This window comes from Molothrus aeneus, chromosome 3 (assembly GCF_037042795.1).
Source record: "Molothrus aeneus isolate 106 chromosome 3, BPBGC_Maene_1.0, whole genome shotgun sequence".
NCBI classification, from domain to species: Eukaryota; Metazoa; Chordata; class Aves; order Passeriformes; family Icteridae; genus Molothrus; species Molothrus aeneus.
In genome coordinates, this window is record NC_089648.1 from 55,614,557 (window position 1) to 55,635,942 (window position 21,386).

A 21,386-nucleotide genomic window follows, 5' to 3' on the forward strand; every position below is an offset into this window, starting at 1 on the left:
ACAACAGGACTGTGACCTCCCAAATCCTTCTTTATCTTTTAAATGCTCACCTGTTTGAACAAGAGTCTACTCTCCTTGGACATACCTTCCAATCACAGCTTCCTCACTGTAAAGTGTTAGAAAGTGATAATTTTTCTTTGTGTTATCTGCAAGAACCTGCTACTTCAGTGTCACCACCTCTGACAAGCAGGGATCAGCTTTCTGGTAGAACTGGATGCAACAAGGATGGTGAGATGGGCGACCCTCTGTGCCCTGTAAATGGGCCCCCACTAACCAAAGCTGCTGATCCAGAGCAGGGAGTTTCTGCTCAAATATTCCAAATCTTTTGGTGATTCTGAGAAGGGATGACGTGGTGCACTTTTTTCCTCTGCCTCCACCAAATACTCCTTCAATGTGGACCATGCTGGTGTGAGTTTTATTTTGGTTTATATTCTAGAAGCAAAAGTACTGTCAGAGGGTACAAGAGCAGAGCAGCAGCAAACCAGTGTCATCTCTAGGAAATCAGTGTGTCGCAGTCAGTATCTCTGTTATGAACAGATTGATCACCTCTCCAAAATATTCCTAAAAATAAAATTGTGGCATTTTAGCCTGATTTTCAAAGCAAATGAGGATTATATCATCTGACTGTCTAGCTCCTCCATCTTCCTGTAATCTTTGAATGTATTGATCAGTTTCAGCTAAAATTGATGGGAAATTTATAGAAATTTAGAGAGCCCATTGAGCACATAGCCAGAAAAAAATCAATCTTCAACAGTTGCACTGCTGACAGGCCAACATGCTTCAATGAATCACTGAACTACAGTTCTGTGGTTTGTGAGAGGAGAAAGAGAAATCATAATCCAAACTACAAGCTGTGTGTCAATTTCCCAGGCAACACCCAAGGCTCCGTGGTAGCAGAATATTAAAGTGGACTTGTTTTGGAGGCAATTCTGAGTTGTGCTGGGAACATGGACTAAAACAAGCCAAAAATACAAAGGAGTATGAAATAGTCTTAAAACCATTCCTAATATGTCTTTTTTTTTTTTGGCTACTTTTTCTAAGCATCCTGACATAATGGTATTTTTGATGCAGCTATTAATCTTTTTCAGTAATTAAAGATGCTTGGAAGAATGAACAAAATGAAAATGAAAACATAAGAGCTATCACTCGACCTGTTACGATATCCCTTAGTACGCAGCTCAAAATCCATCACCACCTCTCTACATTTACAGGCAGGCTTATGCTTTTCAGTGCTCGTACACAGGTCACAATGTGCCATTCTAGCACTTTGAGGCTCCATGCATCTGACGAAAAATAACACAGCAGCTGTTTTGAAGGATTGCTGATTTTCAGGGATAATAGTTATTAATTTGTGTTACAGAATCAGCAATATTTTCATGATAAAACAGATGTTGTTGTGACAGATGTAAAACTGAATAATTTAATTGCAAGTGAAACTCATTTAGCAAAGACTTCAAAAACTTGCATGGGAAGTTCTTCACCATTGTTTTGTGTGGTTAAGATCCTGTCTGGGATTTTTTTTGCAGGTCAGGAGGTCACAGCTTTGCACGTTAGGTTTTTCACTACTGGCTTTCTTTTTTTTGTTATTTCTGAACAGAAATGCCATGCCTGGGATGGAGTCTTCTGCAATTTCTTTTTTGTCTCCTTAGGTTCACAGAACCACCAGCAGTTTCAGTGACCCCTACCCAACCCCGATTATTTGCAGGCATCATCTCCCCGTGTGGAGTCATAGAACCGTCGAATCACAGCATGTTAAGGGCTTCCACAGAATGGAAGGGACTTTAAAAGTCATCAAATCCCAATCCCCCTGCCATGGATAGGGACACCTTCAACTAGACTAGATGGTGCAAGGTCTTATCCAATCTGGCCTTGAACACTTACAGGGATGGGGTATCCACAGCTTCTCTGTGCAGCCTGTTCCAGTGCCTCACCACCCTCACAGTAAAGAATTTCTTTCTAACATACATCTTAAAATTGCCCTCACCAGTTTGAGCCCCTTGCTCCTTCTCCTGTCGCTGCGGCTGCTGAAGGAATGTCGCTCTGGGGGCGGTCCCGGGGCGGGGCCCGCCGGAGCTGTTCGGGGCGGCGGGTGCTGAGCGCGGCCGCTCCGCCTGGTGCAGCCGGGCGGGGCCGGCGCCTCCCCGCGCCGCGCTCGCTGGGGGTGCCCCGGGGGGAACCGCTCCCGCCGCCGCCGCCGCCGCCGCCGCCCGGGGCCATGGCGGCGCTGCTGGTGCTGGTGCTGCTGGCGGCGCTGGGCGGGCGGGCCGTGCTGCCGGGCGGGCGCTGCGCGGCGCCGCTGGCCGACCTGCGCTCGCAGATCTCGGGCGTGGAGACGCTGCTGGAGGAGTTCCGCCGGCAGCTGCAGCAGGAGGAGCCGGGACCACCGGCGACAGCGGGCGGCGGAGTGGGCGGCGGGGAGCGGTGCGGCGGAAGCGGCGGCTTCTCCGCCAGGCCCGACTCCATCATCCGCACCAAGGACTCCATCGCGGCCGGCGCCACCTTCCTGCGGGCGCCCGGCGCCGTGTCGGGCTGGCGGCAGTGCCTGGACGCCTGCTGCGCCGAGCCGCGCTGCACGCTGGCCGTGGTGCAGGGGCCCGCCCGCCCGCGGGGCACGGCGGCCGAGCCGGGCTGCTACCTCTTCAACTGCACGCACCGCGGCCGGCCCGTCTGCCGCTTCGCCCCGCACCGCGGCTACAGCTCCTACAGCCGCCGGACCGCCGGCGTCGCCCCGCCGCCCACGGGTAAGCGGCTTGCGCGGCGGGAACGGCGGCGGGAACGGCGGCGGGGAGATGGCGGCGCTGGGCGCGGGGGCGGCAGGGCCGCAGAGCCGCCGGCGGGGAGCGGGCGCCGTCCGTGAGGCCGCCCCGGCGCCGGGAAGCCGCTCCCGGGCGGTGGGGCGTCGCCGGTGGGAGTACGGGGCGAGGAGAGCCGGGCTGCGCCGTGCCGTGCCGTTCGGAGGGGTGCCCTGGGCCGGGAGAGGCGGCCCGGCCGTGCCCGAGGGAACCTTACCAAGGTGTATAAATACCTTAAGCGGAGGGGGTTCAATAGGATGCTTCCAGGCTCTTCCTGTGGTGCCCAGCAATATGACAAGAGGCAACGGGCAGAAACTGATGCACAGGAAGATCCTGCTGAACATAGGGAAGAACTTCTTCACTGTGCGGGTAGCCACGCACTGCAGCAGGTTGCCCAGAGACGTTGTGGAGTCTCCCTCACCGGAGATCCTCAAGAACCCTCTGGACACAATCCTGTGCCATGTGCTCTGAACGACCCTGCTTGAGCAGGGAGGTCGGACCAAATGACCCGCTGTGGTCCCTTCTGACCTGTGAGGGCTTTGGGGGTGTTTGGGCTTGGGGAAACCCATCCTTCAATATTTCTGCTTCTGCAGAGCCTTTGGCGGGGCACTGTGCCAGCCAGCCGGTGGCTGGGAGCCAGGCAGTGGGATGTGCATGTTCCCTGGCCCCACACTCCCTGGGGAACCAGTGAAGTCCCAGCTCCCCAGGAACTGTACATATTAGGCACCTTCAAAACATGAAGTGCTTTTTTTCCCAGCTATGCCATAACCTGGTGCATAGCCTGAGAGCAAGCACATGCTGTTCTTGGGGGTGCTATCCAAATGTCATTGCCTAAGACAGCTTCTTACTCACTTAAATCAAGATTTTTCATGCTTAATAACTCAAGAACTAGACTGAAGAAGACAAGGATACCTCACCAGTAGTCCAAACACAGCATGGACATTCTCAACAAGCACCTCTGGAAACTAGGCCACATCAAAAGCAGCTGTTTGTTCAACTCTGAAGCATATTTAGGAGCAATATTATCCAGAGCAAGCAGCTGTAGATGAAAACAAATCTGGATTTCTAAATTTGGAATCTGTTTCCTAGCACCTGATTCAAAGAATTTGTTTGCCTTCCCCCACCTCCTGTTGTTAAACAGTCTCCACTTAACTAATTTTGACTTAATTTCATTATCCCTGTGGACGATACTTTCCCAAATGTCATCTGCATCTTACTCAATAGATGCAATAGATCTCATCTGAAGTAAATTAGTCACTGCGTGCAACAGGAGCAAGACCTGGTGTTGGTGTGGGTGAGAACAGTGCCCAGATGTGCCTGCTGTTACTGCTCTCTTGGGAGGAGAAACATCAGGCTTGAGGTCCGTTTAGACCTGCACGTTTCATGAAAATGTCAATGTGAATCCCCTGGAAATACAAAAGAGCAGGGACTTGATTTATAGAGGCATTATGATTCCTAAATATTTGTTTGCAAAGTGCATGGGCAGGTAGATTAGAGAGCTACAAGGAAGGATCCCTTAGCAATAGAGATGAGGCAAGCTTAAGGTACCAGAAAAACCCAAGGTGTAATTTTAACATTTTCCACAGGAGGAGTATTATTCTACAGTATTATTTATGTAGCAGCTTTGTGGTAGTTGTATTTCATAAGCCTGTATGCAGTTGCATGATGAGATTTTACATCAAAGTCACACAGAATTAGGCTTCATTTTGAACTGCCTTAATTCTATTAAAACCTATTAGGAACTAATTTTGCAGTTATGGCACAATATAAATAATATATTGTAAAAATGATGCTCTGTCAACTAGAAATCTTGAATTTCTTGAATTCCTTGAGTTCTTGAATTCTGGAATTCTTAAATGCTTTGCCTTTTTGGCAGCTTTTCTGACTGTCAGTACTGGACTTGCAAGGCAATTTCAGTTCCTAGTCTGCAAATTGCTCTGTGTCCTGTTGGTTTTATTTAAAAGTCTGCCTTGTGGGTGATGGTGGTATTGGAAACAGGGGATTATGATTTCTTAATGCAATTACACTGGAGCTGAAACAAAGCCACAAATGAGAATGAACTTTTACTTAAACATCTGTCAGATGTGACATAGACCAGGAGAGATAAAATTAAGATTGAATTATTTTGCTCTAGTGTTTTGTTACCAGTGCATTCTTGAATTACATTGAAAAACAATCTAGACAACAGGATGATGAATGCACATCTTTTTTCCCTTCTGTCACCCCATGAATGAGTTTAAAAAATTTAGGAAAGAACTTTCCATTTCAAGATTTTTTTCCATGAGGGGATAACATTTTAGCTGCTCCTTTTTTTTTTCTTTCAGAGTACTTTTTTCTTGAGTCTTCCACTATTTCCTTTCTGATAATACCAAACCAACATTTACCCACTGATGTGGTGCCCTCATAATTCCAAAATATTTCTGTGCATTGGGATACAGTGATCTCTAAGATCACTAGTGGTGAGCAATGGGAGGATTCAATATCAAAGTAAACTAATACCAAACACATTCAGGAGTTTGCAGTGAAATAACCTTTTATAACAAGGCCTTCATTCAGAAAATTAGTTGGAAGCTTCATTATTGGCAGGACTAGTCTGTATAAAGATGGAGGGAGCAGAATAAATAAAAAGCAGGATGAAAAAAAAGCCTATTGTATTGGCTCCCTAAGAAAAAAGTGTTTCACCCCTTTTTCTAGAAAGCAGCCAGCTCCAGCATCTCAGGGTTGACCTGATATTTCAGTTCCATACTGCTTGTTTACATTCAACTTAAATGCAAGTTGAAAGCAGAAGTTGAGAGATGATTTTTGCTGACCTGTGGCTGATAGCGTTTTATTCCCATGAGTGGTAGCTGCAAGTGGCTCCTTGGAGTATGCCTCCAGTGAGTTTGTCTCCTTGGTTTTTTATGCTGACTTCTTATTCCCCAGATTTGGAGGTGTTTCACTAAGGATCATGTATTCCATTGCTTAAAACTTTGCTGTGGCAAAAGAATCTTCAGCTCAATAGGCTGTCTCCTCCCATGCCATATGTCTCTAACAGGGCAAATTTTCCTTTCTGCCATTGATTTACCTTTCTGAAGATGATGTGGTGGCTTACAAGCAAAGTGTGATGCCTCCATCCTTTGGGACCAGAGGTTTTTGTGGTCCTTCACTCATCTTTAACAAAGGGCTTGAACTTCTGTAACTGACTCAATGCAACTCATGCTGCTGGAGTATAAGGTTTGACCAGGAAGAAAGTATCCTTATTGCTTAGGGGAATTGGGGCTTGTCTCTGCCCCTACAGGGCATTGACCAAGTCATTTAAACCAGAGAAGTGACATGAAACCCCTTTCCAAGGTAGAAGCAGAGGACTGGGCTGTGCTCGTTGTGACCTAGGTCAGTTTCTTTTCAACAGTTATTTGTAAACTAAGTAACTCTGTGAAGACTGTACCTAACTCATTTATATCAAATAAAAGTTGCCCTGGCACTATAATGATGGTGTTTATTAACAATGAGTTTTGGGGTTTTATTAACAATGAGTTTTGGGTTGTTTTTTTTTTTTTGCACCTGGATGGTTTTTTTAAAACAAAGTTTGTTTTGAGAGGTGAGTGTATACAAATTAGACAAAGCTGCCTTCGTCATTGGATGAGTAAGAAGTGTTTCATACTTTCTATTATTATAGAAAGTAGTTATTGTATGTTTTCCTAACTTTAGACATTTACCTTGAAATTTTCTATGTCTGACCTACTGGTGAAAAAAACCAAGAAATAAGAATTTTGCTGTTTAGTCAGAGATAAACAGTTGTCCCACTGCTCCCATGAGCTCCAAGGCTTCAAGCACCTTCATGATACTGTTGAAGAGCACGTGCAAGGAATATTCCCCACACTGATGGGAAAGCACCTTTCCTTGTGCAGCTCTGCCCACATGGAGTGCAGTTACAACCTTGATTTCAGTAATTGCTCTTGAGCATAGCATCAGTATCCTTTACAGGGTATCCTTTGCAGAGCTTGAAGAGCAGAGAGCACCCTGCCACTTCAGGGTGCCCAGAGAGGGAATGACACTTGAATGGGGAGCTGTAGAAAGATGCAATCTTTGGGTTCGACTTTTGTTAGTCTCACCCAAAAGCTTGTGGTCTGATTGGCAAAAGTACTTAGTACTCACAATTTTAATCAGTAAAGATTGTACTTGGAATATAGCAAAATTCTGTAAATAAATATTCTGAATATCCTAAATATTCTGAAAATCAAGCTTTTGATATCTTAAATGAGGCACTTAAAATTGATGGTGTCTGATGAATTTTAATCATCATGTGCACTGCTTCATCAGGGTGCCACCTTATGCTAAATCAGTCTTTCATTCCTATAATGATGTATTATAAATAGGGACTAGAAGTGTATTGAATTAAGCAGAGCGCTATAAAAGGTATAAAAAGATGCTTTAACTGCCATCTGTATATAAGTCATATTTAAACTTATTTTCCTTAGCTCAGATATAAAAAGTGCACTCATGCTAATAATCCTGTTTGTTGTACAGGTACCTAGAGAGGTTTTCTATGCTTCTCCATCTGCTTCTAATGTTAATTCCTGAAGACATCATAGGAAATTAACTTAAATAAAAGCAGATATTACTTTGCCTAACAAAATGTGCACTAATGAACATGTTCCTCTTTCAGGAAGTTGCACAGAGGTGAAACCATACCTTAACCAAGAAAGAAAAGTGGTTTATATAAATAATCACTCAGCCTCCCCTCATAAATTACTGATCTTCTCTTTTTTTGCTGAAGAAGAAGAATTTGATGAGCCCCCACAGTGTCAGGCTGGTCAGGACATTGTGCTGCAGTCACCTGTGGACTGGGTGCTTTTGGATGGCCGGGAGAGCTCCGATGACCACGGAATTGTGCACTACGAGTGGACACTGCTGCAGGGCGACTCATCAGTTGACATGCAGGTACATCTGCAGCCCCCCTTGTGGCCAGTTACTTCCAGATTGGTGTGTTCAAGTTTTAAATGTACAAATATTAAATATATTGGAATCTGTCTGCCAGGCAGCAAAATTAGGATATCTTTACAACCTGAACATTTATTTCACAGAAATGTAGAGCAGACCAGGTTGGAAGGGACCTGAAAAGATCACCTGGTCCAACTGTTTGTGGGACAAGGAGCCTCAATGAGGTTATTTTATCTGTCCAGTCCCATCCTGAAGACCTCCAGTGAAAGAGACTACACTGTGTCCCTGGGTAGTTCCAGTGATTATTTCTAGTGGCTTACACAGTTAATCCCTTTCCTGGATGGCATGGGACAGCCAGCAGCAAACAAGTAGATAATAATATTCCACTGGATTTGAGCTCTGCTATATTTGTGCTCGCTGCACTTCAGCTTCTGTCACCCCAGTTAGAGACCCCTCAGTAATTCAGTTACTAAAAATAATAAGGGATTTTCACCAACAGTCTCCTGTCAGTGCTTATGGAGAAGCTACAAAGAAGCATGATGAAAACCTTATGAAATATTTTATCCATACATTTTCTACTGCACTTGGATTTCAAATTACCCATGAAGAGAGCAGTTCTTCAGTTTAGTCTTTTTTGTGAGTGCTGTAGGATCAGCAGAAAAAGAAAGAAAAAATGTCTCAAGTCCTCAGACTCTACTCATAGTCTCTTCACAGCCCACAACATCCAGGACATACTGGGAACTCCACCTAGAGCAGGAAGGATATGTAGAGGTGAGAGAGCGTGAAGCAAAATGAAGCTTTAAGACTAGTTGCTAGATATCATCTTTATTATCAAAGACTTGTTTATCAGACCCATTGCAGCATTATTTTCTTTAAAGAGCAATTAAATACTTTTTAAACTAATCTGTGATTTAGTAACATAGAGTAAAACAAAAATTAGAATTTAATAAAAACATTAATTTTATATTTTTAATATTACTCAAAGTCACTTTATAAAATACAGACAAGTCATATATCCATTCAAAGCTGTAAAATTCACATTAACCTTGGTGGCTTTTTTGTATTTGTTAACAGAAAATTAATTTGACACACATTTATGCTTAAATAAATACTTTTCTATTGTGTTCAAATGAGCAGGGATTTCTCCTACAGATATGTACCCTGGTGATTAACCATGATAATTTAAATTTTAGAGTTGAATTAATAGCTGTGATTTTTTTTCATGCATTCTTCAGTTGATGTCTTTAGTGCTTTGGTTACTGCCCTGAAGTTACTGGATTTTGTGTCATTTATTCTTTGAGAGTAATGTATGAATCCATAGCTACAAGGGAGATGGGAGTGTGTTTAAATAAGATAAAAGGCAGCTGTTGCATTGCTTTTATGTAGCAAAGAATAAATAGAAGGCAGAGGAGGGGAAAGTACTGCTAGAAAGAGATCTTATCATATTGTAGAAGGAAGCCTTTTTTTTGTCCTGTTGTGACTTATTATTGCTTTTTTAGGTAATTTGCTTCTCTGATTGCTACCCCCACTCTGTAGCTGCACAGCGTCTGGACACTTGGGGACAGTAATGGGTTGGGGGTTTTTTTAATGCTGATTATCTGTTTTGAGCCAAAGTTTCTGTGTAAGCAGATACAGGCCAGCATTCTTCAGGGCAGCATGAGAATAAAAAGGAAAGCACAGAGGTCTCCAGGAGGAGTGGTGGTGTATTCAGAAGTCAGTGGCATTTCAGAAGTCTCTGCACTGGGACAAGACTTGGGCTCCATGGCTCATGAGTTTTAAATACCACATTTGCTCTCCCAACAGTCACAGTGAACAACAGCAGGTGTTTTTTAGAGCATAATAATTTCTTTAACAAATTAAAGAATAAAATTGTAAGGGGTCATACACTCCATCAGGAGGTACTCAACAGTCTGATCAGATAACTGAGTTCATTCATGTAAATAGAAAAGGAAAGACATTTCAGGCAGGAAATTTTCTCACTGAAAGAAAAAAATGTGTTATCAATACACTCTTCTATAATGGAAAGTCTAGGACTCTGACCATATTAATCAAAAATTCTTGTTCTCTTTCAGACATGAAAATTTATTTCTGTGGATCCATGTTATATTGTCTACAGAGTAACTTGATAAAGAGGAAAAGGCCAATATTTTACTGTCTATCCTCTAAAATTACATTTCTAATTGCTCAAAAATTGATTTAAATGTATGTGACCATTTGTTCTCCATTTGAGTGTTGAGATTCACAGCTCCAGGTAACTGAGTAGATCATGACAACACTACCTGCACGTTGCAGGGTTTTTTACAAATGGATGCAAAAAAAAAAAAAAAAAGATAAAATGTTACATGCTGAAAGAAATACATGCTTGAATAGGCTGACTAGACTGCAGGAAGTATTTAATCTTATTCCTGGAAGGTCAAGGATGGATCATTGTGCCAATATGTTTTTTTTACTGTGTGCCTTCACTCAGGTACCGCAGCCAGGAACACTGAAACTGTCCCACATTCAGGAAGGCAGGTATATTTTCCAGCTAACCGTGACAGACACTGCAGGTCAGCGGAGCTCTGACAACATCTCTGTGACCATCCTGCCCATGGTTCATTCTGCAGCAGGTGAGAAAATGCCTGGGGCTGGCTCTGTGACACCCAGGGTATGGTACTCAGAGCAGAGCGAGGGTCTGATAAAGGTAAAAATGTTATTCTCCATTTTCAGTGTTTTATTTTGCCCTTGCTCATTACATAATGACATATCTTTCAGCTTAGAATCTCTCTTTCAAAGTGAGGAAACAAGCAAGCATCACTTGCCTGTTAGAGAAATAATACTTTCAGGCACTGAGTATTTGCCCTTCTATTGCTAATAAGCATGCAGGATTGGAAGAGTGAAATATTGACACAGGCATCATGTGCATTGTAACAGTCAGATGGTGTAGGCATCGTGACAGGGCTTGTGCTATAGGGAAGACCCAGTTAAAATTACCTAATAGTATGTTTGAGGCAGACTGAGAATAATATTGACCTGCATCTGTAGTCTGAAAGTTGACATGGTTTTTTTTGTTTAAATGCATTTAAGTTTTTCTTTCTGATGGTTGTTATTGAAGCCTTATGCTACTGGGGAAGCTGAAACTGGAACTGATCCGTCAGTTTTAAACTCTGAGCTTCAGAAACATGTGAAAAGCATAAAAGGTAGAAAGTAAGTTACATTTCAGTGGCTGTCAGTCCTGCTCTTAAATGTAATAACTTCTAATTACATTGTAATTAACAAGTTGCTAGTGCAGATCTGCTGCTCTGGCACAAAGTTGAATAGCATTATCACCATGTTTAGCAGAACCAGTGAAAATCTTGCTCTGCCTCAGCACAATATCTCTATGTGAGCGGGTAGTCCCTGGGGCAATAAGCTTTTATTAAGAAAAAATCTGCTTAATAATGCCTGTGTTCCAGTAATGGATGATAGAGTTGTGTTCATTAATATTTAATTCAGCTAAAGCAGCCAGAGAGGTTTGCTGCTTTGTTTATTTGCTGCTGTGGGTATCTGGGGTATCTTTTGTATGGACCACATAGGGGATTTGCTGTCTTCTTTATTTTTCTAATTCCCCAGCTACATTAGCAATTCAAGTGCTACTGCTGTAGCCAGACCAGTTCTTGATGCCTTAATACGTGCAAGATCAGTGCTATTACTAGTGCTGAAGTTCAGGAGATGCATTTTCAGATTTTAGGGGTTTTAAACAGTTGTCTGCATTCCTGGCATCCTTCTCTTAGCCTGGTGCATCGTTTGGTACACAGCAGGATAACAACCAAAGGCTGTGCTCCCTTATGCAAATTGATTTGCTCTTACAACACTAATCAAGCACTGAACTTGATAGTGCTTTACAAAGTGATGAACTGCACTGCTGTTGGAAAGACAAAAGCACAGATGCAAACACTTTATAATTACAGAATCAGAATGGGTTTCAGGAAAGCTTTGAGTATGCAAAATGGGACATCCAGAGATACTGTCCATTTCCAGGGGAATCTAAATATTAAAGCAGGCAGCAGTCAGTTCTTTCTGGTGAAAGTAATTTGTGAGAATGTGACCTAGTCCTATTTTGATCTGTGCTGTATTGAAGTCACTGGATGCTGATGTCAATAAATGATGAGCATTCTTTGAGCATTTTAATTACGTTGTAAAAAATATGCCATAAAAGATCCCATATGGCCCAAATGTGTGCATATAAAGCAACGTATTGGTTGAATGGATATGTAGTAGGAATTATGTGTTGGAAGGATGCAGTTACAGCCACAGAGATTTCATTTATTCATTTTCAGGACTGGTTCTGCATCCTTTAAGCCTAGGAAGATCTCCTTTCAGCTTAGGCCAGCAGAATTCAAAGCACTGTAAGGGTGCTGCACAAGGTGTAAGGTACAACAGCCTCCAGGTTGAGTACTCCTGTAATAAACAGATTACCAGGCTAGTGATGAAGGTGCCAGGAGCAGCTATTGCCTATATTTGCTTCTGAGTCAATACGATGGCACACAGCTGAGTCTGGACTTTGTGCCTTGTTCATGGTGCTTCTTGACATGACGTGGTTTTGCTTTTTCCTCCATGCTGCAGATTTTAGTCACTGACTCAGTATTCACTCCTTGATTTCTCTTTTGGTAATTTGGGAATTGTTTCTCAACAGCCTGTGTTGGGGTTTGCTCTCGCTACCAGTTTATCTGTGATGATGGCTGCTGCATTGACATCACGTTTGCGTGTGATGGTGTGAGGCAGTGTCCTGATGGATCAGATGAGACTTTCTGCCAGAACCGTAAGTGTGCCAGGCCACAGTGGCACAGCAGACTGTGAAAGTAACCACAGCCTCAATGACCAGAGGGGGACAATGCCACTTCTGGGGCCTCTCTCCCTGTGAGCAAGCAGTTTGCTCCCAGTCTTTCATTGGAATTAGCACATGGGAAGGTTTAATATTTGCATACTTTTATTCAAAGCATATTAAAACTGTCAAGGGTCCCTAAGTGACGGGTTTTGTGTTCAGCAGTTAAAAGATCGGCTTTGCACTTGTGTGATGATTCTGGAAACAAGAACCGTGGTCTCTGTGTGAAAAGGTGTCTCAGAGGTACCCTTCACTGTGCTGTTAGACACCTTGCAAGAATCTGAAACACTGTGGACACACATGGGAACCAATTGATTCACCATCATGCTATTTGCTTTCATTAGTCATCCAGGCTCAGCTAAGTGAGCAAAACCCACCAGAGGGTGAATGGGCACAATGGCTAACCACTCTTTCATTGTATTTTAGTTGCTGGATTTCACTGTAGGGGTCATGAGTGTACTCTTGCAAGCAAGTGTTAGGTATCTGTGACTCACATTTCATTATATGTGTGAACCTGAGGAAGTTGTTCACTCTGCCTCAAGGCCCATCTTGGACAGTCTTCCTTAAGAACACTTCCATTCCCTTGTTGTACAAACTTTTTTTTTGTACATTGTACAAAAATTTTTGTTTCTGTTAACAGTCAGCTCGGGTCGGAAGACAGTGACACATGCAGCTCTTGGCACTACCCAGCAAAGGACTGCAGAACTGACTGAAAACACAGAGGAAAACTCTGCAGTGAACACCCTGAAAGCCACTGCCAGAAATCAACCACTTCTCTCAGTGGATCCAGACATGTCTAACCAATCGCTTTCTCAGGGACCAAAGAAACAAATCAGTGGATTTGTGCCAGGTAAGAATTGAATCTGTTTCAATAAATCCTTCTCCTTAAAGAAAGGAAGTGTCTTGCACCTTAAATTTAATTTGTCTTTTGGTGTCTGCCTAAGAGGAAAAAAAATTCAAATGTTAATAAATACAAAAGAAACCTGTAATAATGAAGTTCTAAGTAGGTTTTGATTTATTATTGTTAAGTTTGTTTTATACTAGGTGCAAAAAGAAAGTTGAAATGTAGGAATGCTAGAGAAATAATACAGTCTAAGAAACAAAATGTGCAATGAACTAAACAAATATTCTGCCACAGGTTCAGCTGTGTAGGTTGATGTATTAAGGCTCCTTAAATCTCATGGGGAGTACTTCAGGAGCACATAATAAAGTACTGTTCAACTTGGGTGAGAGTAATTGCTTTTCTCCTAGTGCTAAATATTATTTCTCTCTCTTTTTTTCTTTTTTTTCTTTTCCTGAACTAATATCTTTACTATTATGGGCTTTTTTGTTTCTGAACTCTGTCTCCAGGGCAGGATCAGTCTTTCATCATTGTAGAAAAGTCTCAGGCTTTGGTAACAAGCTACCTCAGGTGTCCGTGTACAGGTCCCCAGTATTGTTCTGCACTGTGGCTGCAACTGTGTGATGTTACAGGCAGAGCCCCAGCCCTGGCCTTGGTAAACCTCTGGAAGCTGCAATGAAATTGATGTGTCTTTTAAGGTTCATGCTGATGAATTAAAATTATCTGAAATGGCCATTATATGAAAGCAAAACTGTGTGCACAGAGCCTAGAATCAGTACAAACCCCCCACTTTTATTTCTTTACAGTTTAGAGTGATTCATGTGCCCCAAGACACAGCTTTATTTTCCAGCTGCAACAGAGCAGTGCTCAGTGCCCTCTGCTGTCGGCTCCGGAAAAGGGCACTGTCCTGGCTGGCACCTGGGCATTCCCTTCAGGGTGCTTGTACTTCATCTGTGGAGTGCAGAAGGAGTGAAAACTCCACAAAGGGAACACTCTGTGAACGCTCAGCAAAGGGAGTGAAAACAATGCTGTCAAGAATTTGATGGCCTCAGTGAATTTGTGGGGACTGACAGCAAAATCCTGTCCCAAATGTTTTCCCCTTTTCTGGCAATATAGATGACCTCTAGATGACTCCTCACTGCTGACTAAAATTCTGAAGTGTGCCTCAAACCCTTCTCACTCACATAGTCTTGAGTGACACCTGATATAGGACCACCTGAGCCATCAAACTTCCAAAGGGCTTTGCAGGCTCCAGTGGGAAGTCAGCTGCTAAGTAGGTCTCCAAAATCATTTGGCTTGTGAATCCAGGCATAAAACCAGAACTGAGGTCAGCACCTTCAGCAATTGATAATCAAGGGAAGTACAATGCAGAAGCATTTTTGCATAATCAGTTTCTGTGTTTACCCATTGCACAGTTGCTTGCACCAGTTTTGCTCTAAAGGTAGCCTTTTGCACAGCAGTACACAAGCAAAGAAAAAGATGCTTAGAAAATAAAGAAGTGTGATGGAGCTTCAGTGATTAGTGTACTACCAGTACCTGTTGTAATCTTCTAATTTTCAACAAGCAAGATTTCAAGCTGTTTTAATTCTTGTGGGTTTAATATTTTTCTTTTGACAGGGCTCAGTCAAAATTTAATTTTAGATGCTTAATTATTTCCCTGTGGAATAAAAGGATCCAGTCTTTACTGACCAGGAGCCCAATACTTCTAACCACAAAAAGCATCAAACAGCTCAGGGAGGTTTAAAATCACCTATGGATCGATTCCAGTTAGGGTGCATGGGGTGGGACACGAAGAGGTACTAGGTACGTACTAGGTACATGGATCTGAAGGGCAGAAACTGCCAAAAACTGCTCTGCCAAAACCTGCTCTGAGCTGCTGTATTCTCCTGCAGACACTGAAATTTCATAGAGTCCCATGCTGTGCATTAATGATTCACAGAGTTCCAGAGAGGCCCAAGTCCTGCCCTCCTGGGAAGCACCACAGCCTTTATGGAGTTGGAGAGACAGGCATCTAATCTATTCCTTAAAATCCACCCAGATCCATTAATTAGACTTCCCTCCACCAGTGCCATCTCAGGGAGGTTACAGACCAAATCTAATAATTATATGATACAAAAATGAGAGGCACAGAAATACTGGAGCAGCTCCATAAAGCTCATCTGGAAATGTGTCTAGGAGGGCAGTAATGCTGGATGCATTTTTGAGAAGAGATAAGCAATGCTGAGCAGAAATCATACCAGCGGCCTCAAAAGTTCAGCAATTGCACTGGCAGAAATCCTGTTCTGGGAGGGATTGTCTCCTGCTGCTGCTACCAAGGTAGAACCTCTGCCTCTGAATCACTGTAAAGGTCTTTGTTGGACTGAGACAATCATGTTCTTGTTGGCCTGGAGCTGACATTGCAAACATCCTGGCTTCTTATATACTATTTTACATAAATTTTGAAAATAAGCTTTAGTGGTCCTAATGTCACTGTGGTGAAAAGCTGTCTACTTAAGATACATATTAGGGGATATGGCTTTACAGTGGCAGCACAGGTCCTGGCTTTTCACATGCAAATGCTCCATTCAGGGCCACATTTTTCTTAATTCTCAGCTGACAGTTTCAGATCATCATGGAAATACAATCCATGGAAAGGAAAACGTGATGCTCTTAAATCAGGTGACTGCAGGCAGAGTAAGTGAAGGTTTTACCTACTAAAGACAGCATGTGGCACATTGCAGCTGGCTGCTAGACTCTGTGCTTGATACAGGAGCTTTCCATTGATTTTTAAACAAGAGAAGTTTTTCCTGAGACATTGTAGGACTTGAGAGTTTCTTTGTTTTCCTTTTTACATTTGGTTTTTTATTAGTAGTGGCTAAAGTACCAATAAAGGCCTGTCCCTTCTGCTACTTACCTCTCCATAAACAGCTTTCATCTCTTAGAATTCAATAAAGATGTCTAAAAAAGGGACTTCCTTGTCAAATACAACCAAATTTATCTTTTCTCCTTTTCTCCAAAGGATCTGGGCTAAGCTGTAATGTTTTGGACTGTGAGATAGTTCCTGGTAGCAGATATATGAGCTTTCTACCTATGAAGCTGATACTTAAGGGAACTTCCTTCTAGAATCCATTTTCTCTTAATAGATTCTCTGTTCCAAATTTCCTTTAACCTTCCTTACAGTGGCCCTTCAGGCTTAGCTCTGACTTGATACAAGCTTTTCAAGGATTTACACTGAAGTATGAAAATATGCAAGTCCAAGTTAAGGACTGTTTAAAACTTCTGCCTGACCTAACAGGGGATCTATTCAAAGTAAAGTGAAAAAAGCCACAACCAACCAATACAAAACCCAAAAATTATTGATAGTTTACAATGAATAAATCTTGTTCTGCATTCCTGCCTTTTCAATGGGATTCCTCTACAGCAGGACTAGTCCAGGGGAGCACCAAGTCTGACTTTGGGATAACCCCCTCAGGCACTCAGGGCACTGAGTCTTCTGCAACAGACTTATGGTCTACTTTTGCCCAAGCTGAAAGGCCAAACATTTTCTTTCAGAGTGGATGGAGGAAGAGGCATTTGATGTCAATGAAAGAGTCCTTTCTCTCTCTGCAGACATGTTTCCATGGCAGTAAAGTCACCCAGACTGCATCTCATGCAAAGGCCAGCGCAGCATTTCTGCATGGCTGCTTCCAAATAGCCCCAGTGTCTTTCTCCAGGGAAGTTCTCAAGCCTAGCTGCATATTCTGGCACTCCTGAACTTGCAGATGAATATAGAAAACACTCAGTAGCAGTACAGCACTCTGGAGTGAGCAGGGGGCTGGTTTCTAAGACTCAGTAGCAAACAGGGTCATGCAGATGGGTTGAATTCATAAGCAGCCTGAAGATTTGCACTTCCCAGCACAGCCAAGCCAAGTGTATAAATCACCATAACAGCTTTGCATTCCCCTGGCACAGGGCCTCTGTCTGTCCCAGGCTGCCCGTGCAGTGCTGTTGGAGGCTGGCATTACAACATTTGACTGAGTGCCCAAGCCTTAGTCATGTTTTTACTGCAGAGGCACCCACAGCAGTAGCCGTAGCCTAGATCTGTAATTTAGGGTAATTGGAAGGGGCTGTAAGTGGCAATTTCCTCAGAGTAGACTAGAAAATCAAGAGAAAGCGAAAACCAAATTAAAGCCATGTAAAATGCTTTATGCCAGGCCCCTAAACTTCTTTGGGGAAATTGCTCTTTGTGTTCTAGAGATAACAGATAAGATATTGAGCAGCATTGATAGTCTCTCCAGTCATGTAAGAAGAGCCACAAGTCCTACACTATCCTTTATTGAAAGGATTCAATTCTTCTACCCTTCCAAAAATTTCCCACTAAACTTTTCTCCATATTTGCAAAATTTCTTTACAAGCAGTTGACTTAAATATTCCTTTTATTTAAATGGCAGGGAAACAATTTTCTAAAACAGGCATTTAGATGCAGGCTGGAGCAGCTCTTAAAAAGAGCTGATGTCTTCTGAGTATTTCCAAAATAAAGACAAATACTCATTTAGTTTAATTCAGGAAAAACAGCTGCTGGTTTTGGTGTCAGTTACATTCAGGTGCACATCTCTGATACCATTTGGGTATTTTAAGGCCAGTTCATTCACTGTTAGGATTTTTCCAAGCTCACTTTACATGCCAGGACAACCTCAGGAGCCCAGTGAGGAGAGGGCCATGGCTTTTTCTGCAGCATTCCCTGTGGGTCAAGTCAGTGTTTTTGCACCCCAGCCAAAATGGCAGGGCAGTAAAGCCACAGCCTGGGAGGCTGCCTTCTGCCTTGGAGTGGGAGCATTAGCATGGACTTTCATGACAGTACCAATGAAACAATTTAGGCTTTATTAGGAGTCATGTGCATCTGCTGCTGCCACTGCCAGGGACACCTTCTGCAGCTCTTCAGAGCTGGTGCTGGTGGGTGGGACTTACACACAGTGCATGTTCCAAGCTAATTGACTTAAACACTTCCTTAGCACCCACCACTACATTTAATTCCAATTACAACATTTCACATTCATATTCTACAGATTTTGCAGCATAGTGTGTTTCTGCTAGCTCTATAACAGTTCTGAAGGCTGCCAGCAAAAGTATCACAGCACAAAGTGTCTTTGCTTTTAGTTGAGATGCACTGTGGTTTGGGATGTAAAATTGAATTTAAATTTTAGCTTCAGTTTCACATTATTTCAAAAATTCAAGTCATACAGTTGAAGTCAGAAGTTCTCAAACTGTTCTTTTGTTTGTTTTCTTTCCCGTAAGTTTAAGCGCTTCACATTATTTAATGCTAGTATCCTGTGGATAAGATTTCCTAGTCACTGAACTGCAGTATTTATTTATCTTGCTTGATTTTGTGCAGATAACAGTTCCTCAGGGAAAAGAACAGATGATAAAAATGGGGATGGCATAATGATGCCAAAGAGAGATCAGCTTGGAGGTGGTCGCCCAGTCCCAGAAACAGGTAAGACCAACCCTGTGAATTAACTTTGAATTACATCAGTTTTTCAGTCAGGTGCTATAGATACAGATAAAGTGCTCAAGAATTGAATAATGTACTTACATATTCTGAACTGTCCTTAACATGATCTTGCAGTTTAGTTTCGTAGTATGAGTTGTTCCAATTACTAACATCTAAGTGGTAGACTAGCTGTATTTTTAAAGAAAAATTTCAGGTTTTCTCTACCAGTGTCTCACTGTGTTAAATAAAATGTAATTTCTCTTGACCTCATTGTAGGTGCTGTGTTACCCTTAGCCTTAGGCTTGGCAATCACTGCTTTGCTGCTGCTTATGGTTGCTTGCAGACTGCGCTTAGTGAAACAGAAGCTCAAAAAAGCCCGACCCATTACATCTGAAGAGTCTGATTACCTCATCAATGGGATGTATCTCTAAAACCTGGATTTGGGTCAGTTGTTTTCTCCCCTTTCTCCTGTGTCCATGAATCTCTGCCTCTATAAAAGGACCAAAATCCTTAGCTTATTTTCAAGTGTAGAAGAAGCCTATGAGATGAAGAACATACTCTTCCCCTTTGGTGATAATATAAAAAGTGGGTAGATGACGTTGCTCAGAAAATAAGAAACGTTCAGGCTCTGGAGAGTAGCTCTAGTTGATTGTTGTGCAGAAGACACTGCAAGGTGGGGAGACCGCAAACTGGATGTGGGGTGCCCATGCCCTCCCCACAGCAGTTGGGGTCTCAGCCAGGGCTGAGTGCACCCCAGGGCCCGTGCACTGGGGCAGCCAAGGCTCCACAGCCTGGCTGTGTTGGCCAAGGTGTGGGGGGAAGCCTGTGCCATCCCGCTCTTCTCAGTGCTGCCACCACTGTGGGGACCTGGATGCTCCAGCCAACACATTCCTTCACCGTCCTGCAGAGACCAGTTGTGTTCTTTCCACCTGATGCACTGGGAGTATTTTCATTATAGAATGTATCTTGCTTTGTTAATTAAAAGCAGTGGCTATCCAGGCACCAGCTTTTGCAAAGAAAATTGGGATTTAAGGAAGAAAGCATGTTATTTTCACTCGGTTTAAACCTCTGTGCTGCTAGCAGACAGCCATGCTTGCTAAATGCTGAAATGAAAAAATGCAGCTCCTCAGCGGTTGAGCTTGGACTTCCCAGTGCTCAACAGCAGTCGTGTACTGCTGCCTAAAGAAACTGCGGGTGCCCCATCGCTGGCAGTGTTCAAGGCCAGGCTGGATGGAGCCCTGAGCAACCTGGTCTAGTGGAAGGTGTCCCTGCCCTGGGAGGGGGGTTGGAGCTAAATGATCTTTAAGGTCCTTTCCAACCCAAACTCCTCTATGATTCCATGTACAATCCCAGAGCTGTGTCTCTCCCTGGAGCTCAGGGCTTGTTCAGCCTTTTCCACATCCAGCCCACCACCCTCACACAGTGTGAGAACAGCACACAGCAGTTTCTGCCCAAGATGATGGAGTGTAGGATTCCTGCTGGTTATCCCATAGCTCCCTGCAAAGCTTGAAAGCTTCGGTGATCTGCCCTCACCCCAGAAAAATTCTCATAGAATTAGAGCAAGTAATTGATATGTGTGAGTGAACTGCAGATGTGTTACCAGTAAAATGTGTACAGTACATGTTATATACATATATACACACACACTGTGCTGTCTGTCTTGTTTGGCTGTCCCAAGGATGTCACATTCCTCATGGGTCTCAATAAAACCAGAGTCAAATGAGGCATGCATTGTTTTGTATGTTGTCTTTTGTACTTCAGTAACTTTGAGTCAGCAAGAATATTGCCATGGTATACAAATAGTTATTCAAGTAATTTGTTCTTGATTACTTTATGTAAAATAGCTCTAATAAACCGATTCTATTCTTATATTTATTGCATTGTCTTTCGTTTCCATTGCCAGCTAAATTCTGTGCTACAAGACTGCATCATGAGAGCAGACAGAATTTCTTTCTCCTTTCTGTGAAACAGCCTTACAAGAAGCTGGAATGTGTATGGTGGGGGAAGTTGTTGAGATACTTATTTCAGGGAGACAGAGAGGGAAGGGCATCTGCCTGTGTGACCTGTCTCTTGAGCTGAGCAGGACAGCAGTTGCAGGGCTGGCTGTGCCAGCCACTCAGGGAACCTGGTTGCCAGTGCTCCTTGCTCATGCCACATGAGGCAAAGTCTGGTTGTTTGTACTTCAGTGTTACAGTGGGGCCAGGAGACCATCTGAGGATTTTGCCCATTTCCAGTTTGGAGTACAGCCTCTCTTCCATCCCAGCCCCAGAAGACATGGCAAATAGCACAAGACCCAAAAGGCCACATTTTAAATACAGCCTTCTAGGGAAGACTCACTGCCCATTTGATTTGGGTCTTATTTTCCATTATTGAAATTTGTATTGGGTTTTAATTAAGTACCTAAATGTCCTTCACCACCTTACCAAAGCAGAAGAAAGATGGTCCTTTCTCTCTGTGCCCACTGTGCTCCTACCAAAACCCATTACCCTGGCACACAGCCAGCAGCAGAACAAAAGGTTTGGTTTTGTTCTGCCGGGCAGG

General features: G+C 43.1%; 1 protein-coding gene across 2 annotated transcripts; it reads left to right on the forward strand.

Moving 5' to 3' along the window:
* The first annotated feature begins 2,214 nt into the window (after nt 1-2,214).
* Nucleotides 2,215-20,714, forward strand: LRP11 (LDL receptor related protein 11). 2 transcript variants are annotated; one of them, XM_066546972.1, is made up of 7 exons: nt 2,215-2,741; nt 7,549-7,712; nt 10,180-10,321; nt 12,367-12,492; nt 13,196-13,405; nt 18,747-18,848; nt 19,122-20,714. In XM_066546972.1, the coding sequence occupies exons 1-7, from the start codon at nt 2,216-2,218 to the stop codon at nt 19,274-19,276; spliced, it is 1,425 nt and encodes a 474-aa protein (XP_066403069.1). In that variant the 5' UTR covers nt 2,215; the 3' UTR covers nt 19,277-20,714. The 2 variants fall into 2 exon arrangements, with proteins under 2 accessions (XP_066403069.1, XP_066403070.1); XM_066546973.1 differs by having other exon boundaries at nt 7,552-7,712.
* The last annotated feature ends 672 nt before the right edge of the window (nt 20,715-21,386 follow it).

Excerpts from the sequence above, each read along its gene's own strand:
- LRP11 (XM_066546972.1), top strand. The coding sequence starts at position 2,216 with ATGGCGGCGCTGCTGGTGCTGGTGCTGCTGGCGGCGCTGGGCGGGCGG. Across the intron at positions 12,493-13,195 it reads TGAGACTTTCTGCCAGAACC|TCAGCTCGGGTCGGAAGACA; the intron begins GTAAGTGTGCCA and ends TTCTGTTAACAG. Across the intron at positions 18,849-19,121 it reads TCGCCCAGTCCCAGAAACAG|GTGCTGTGTTACCCTTAGCC; the intron begins GTAAGACCAACC and ends ACCTCATTGTAG.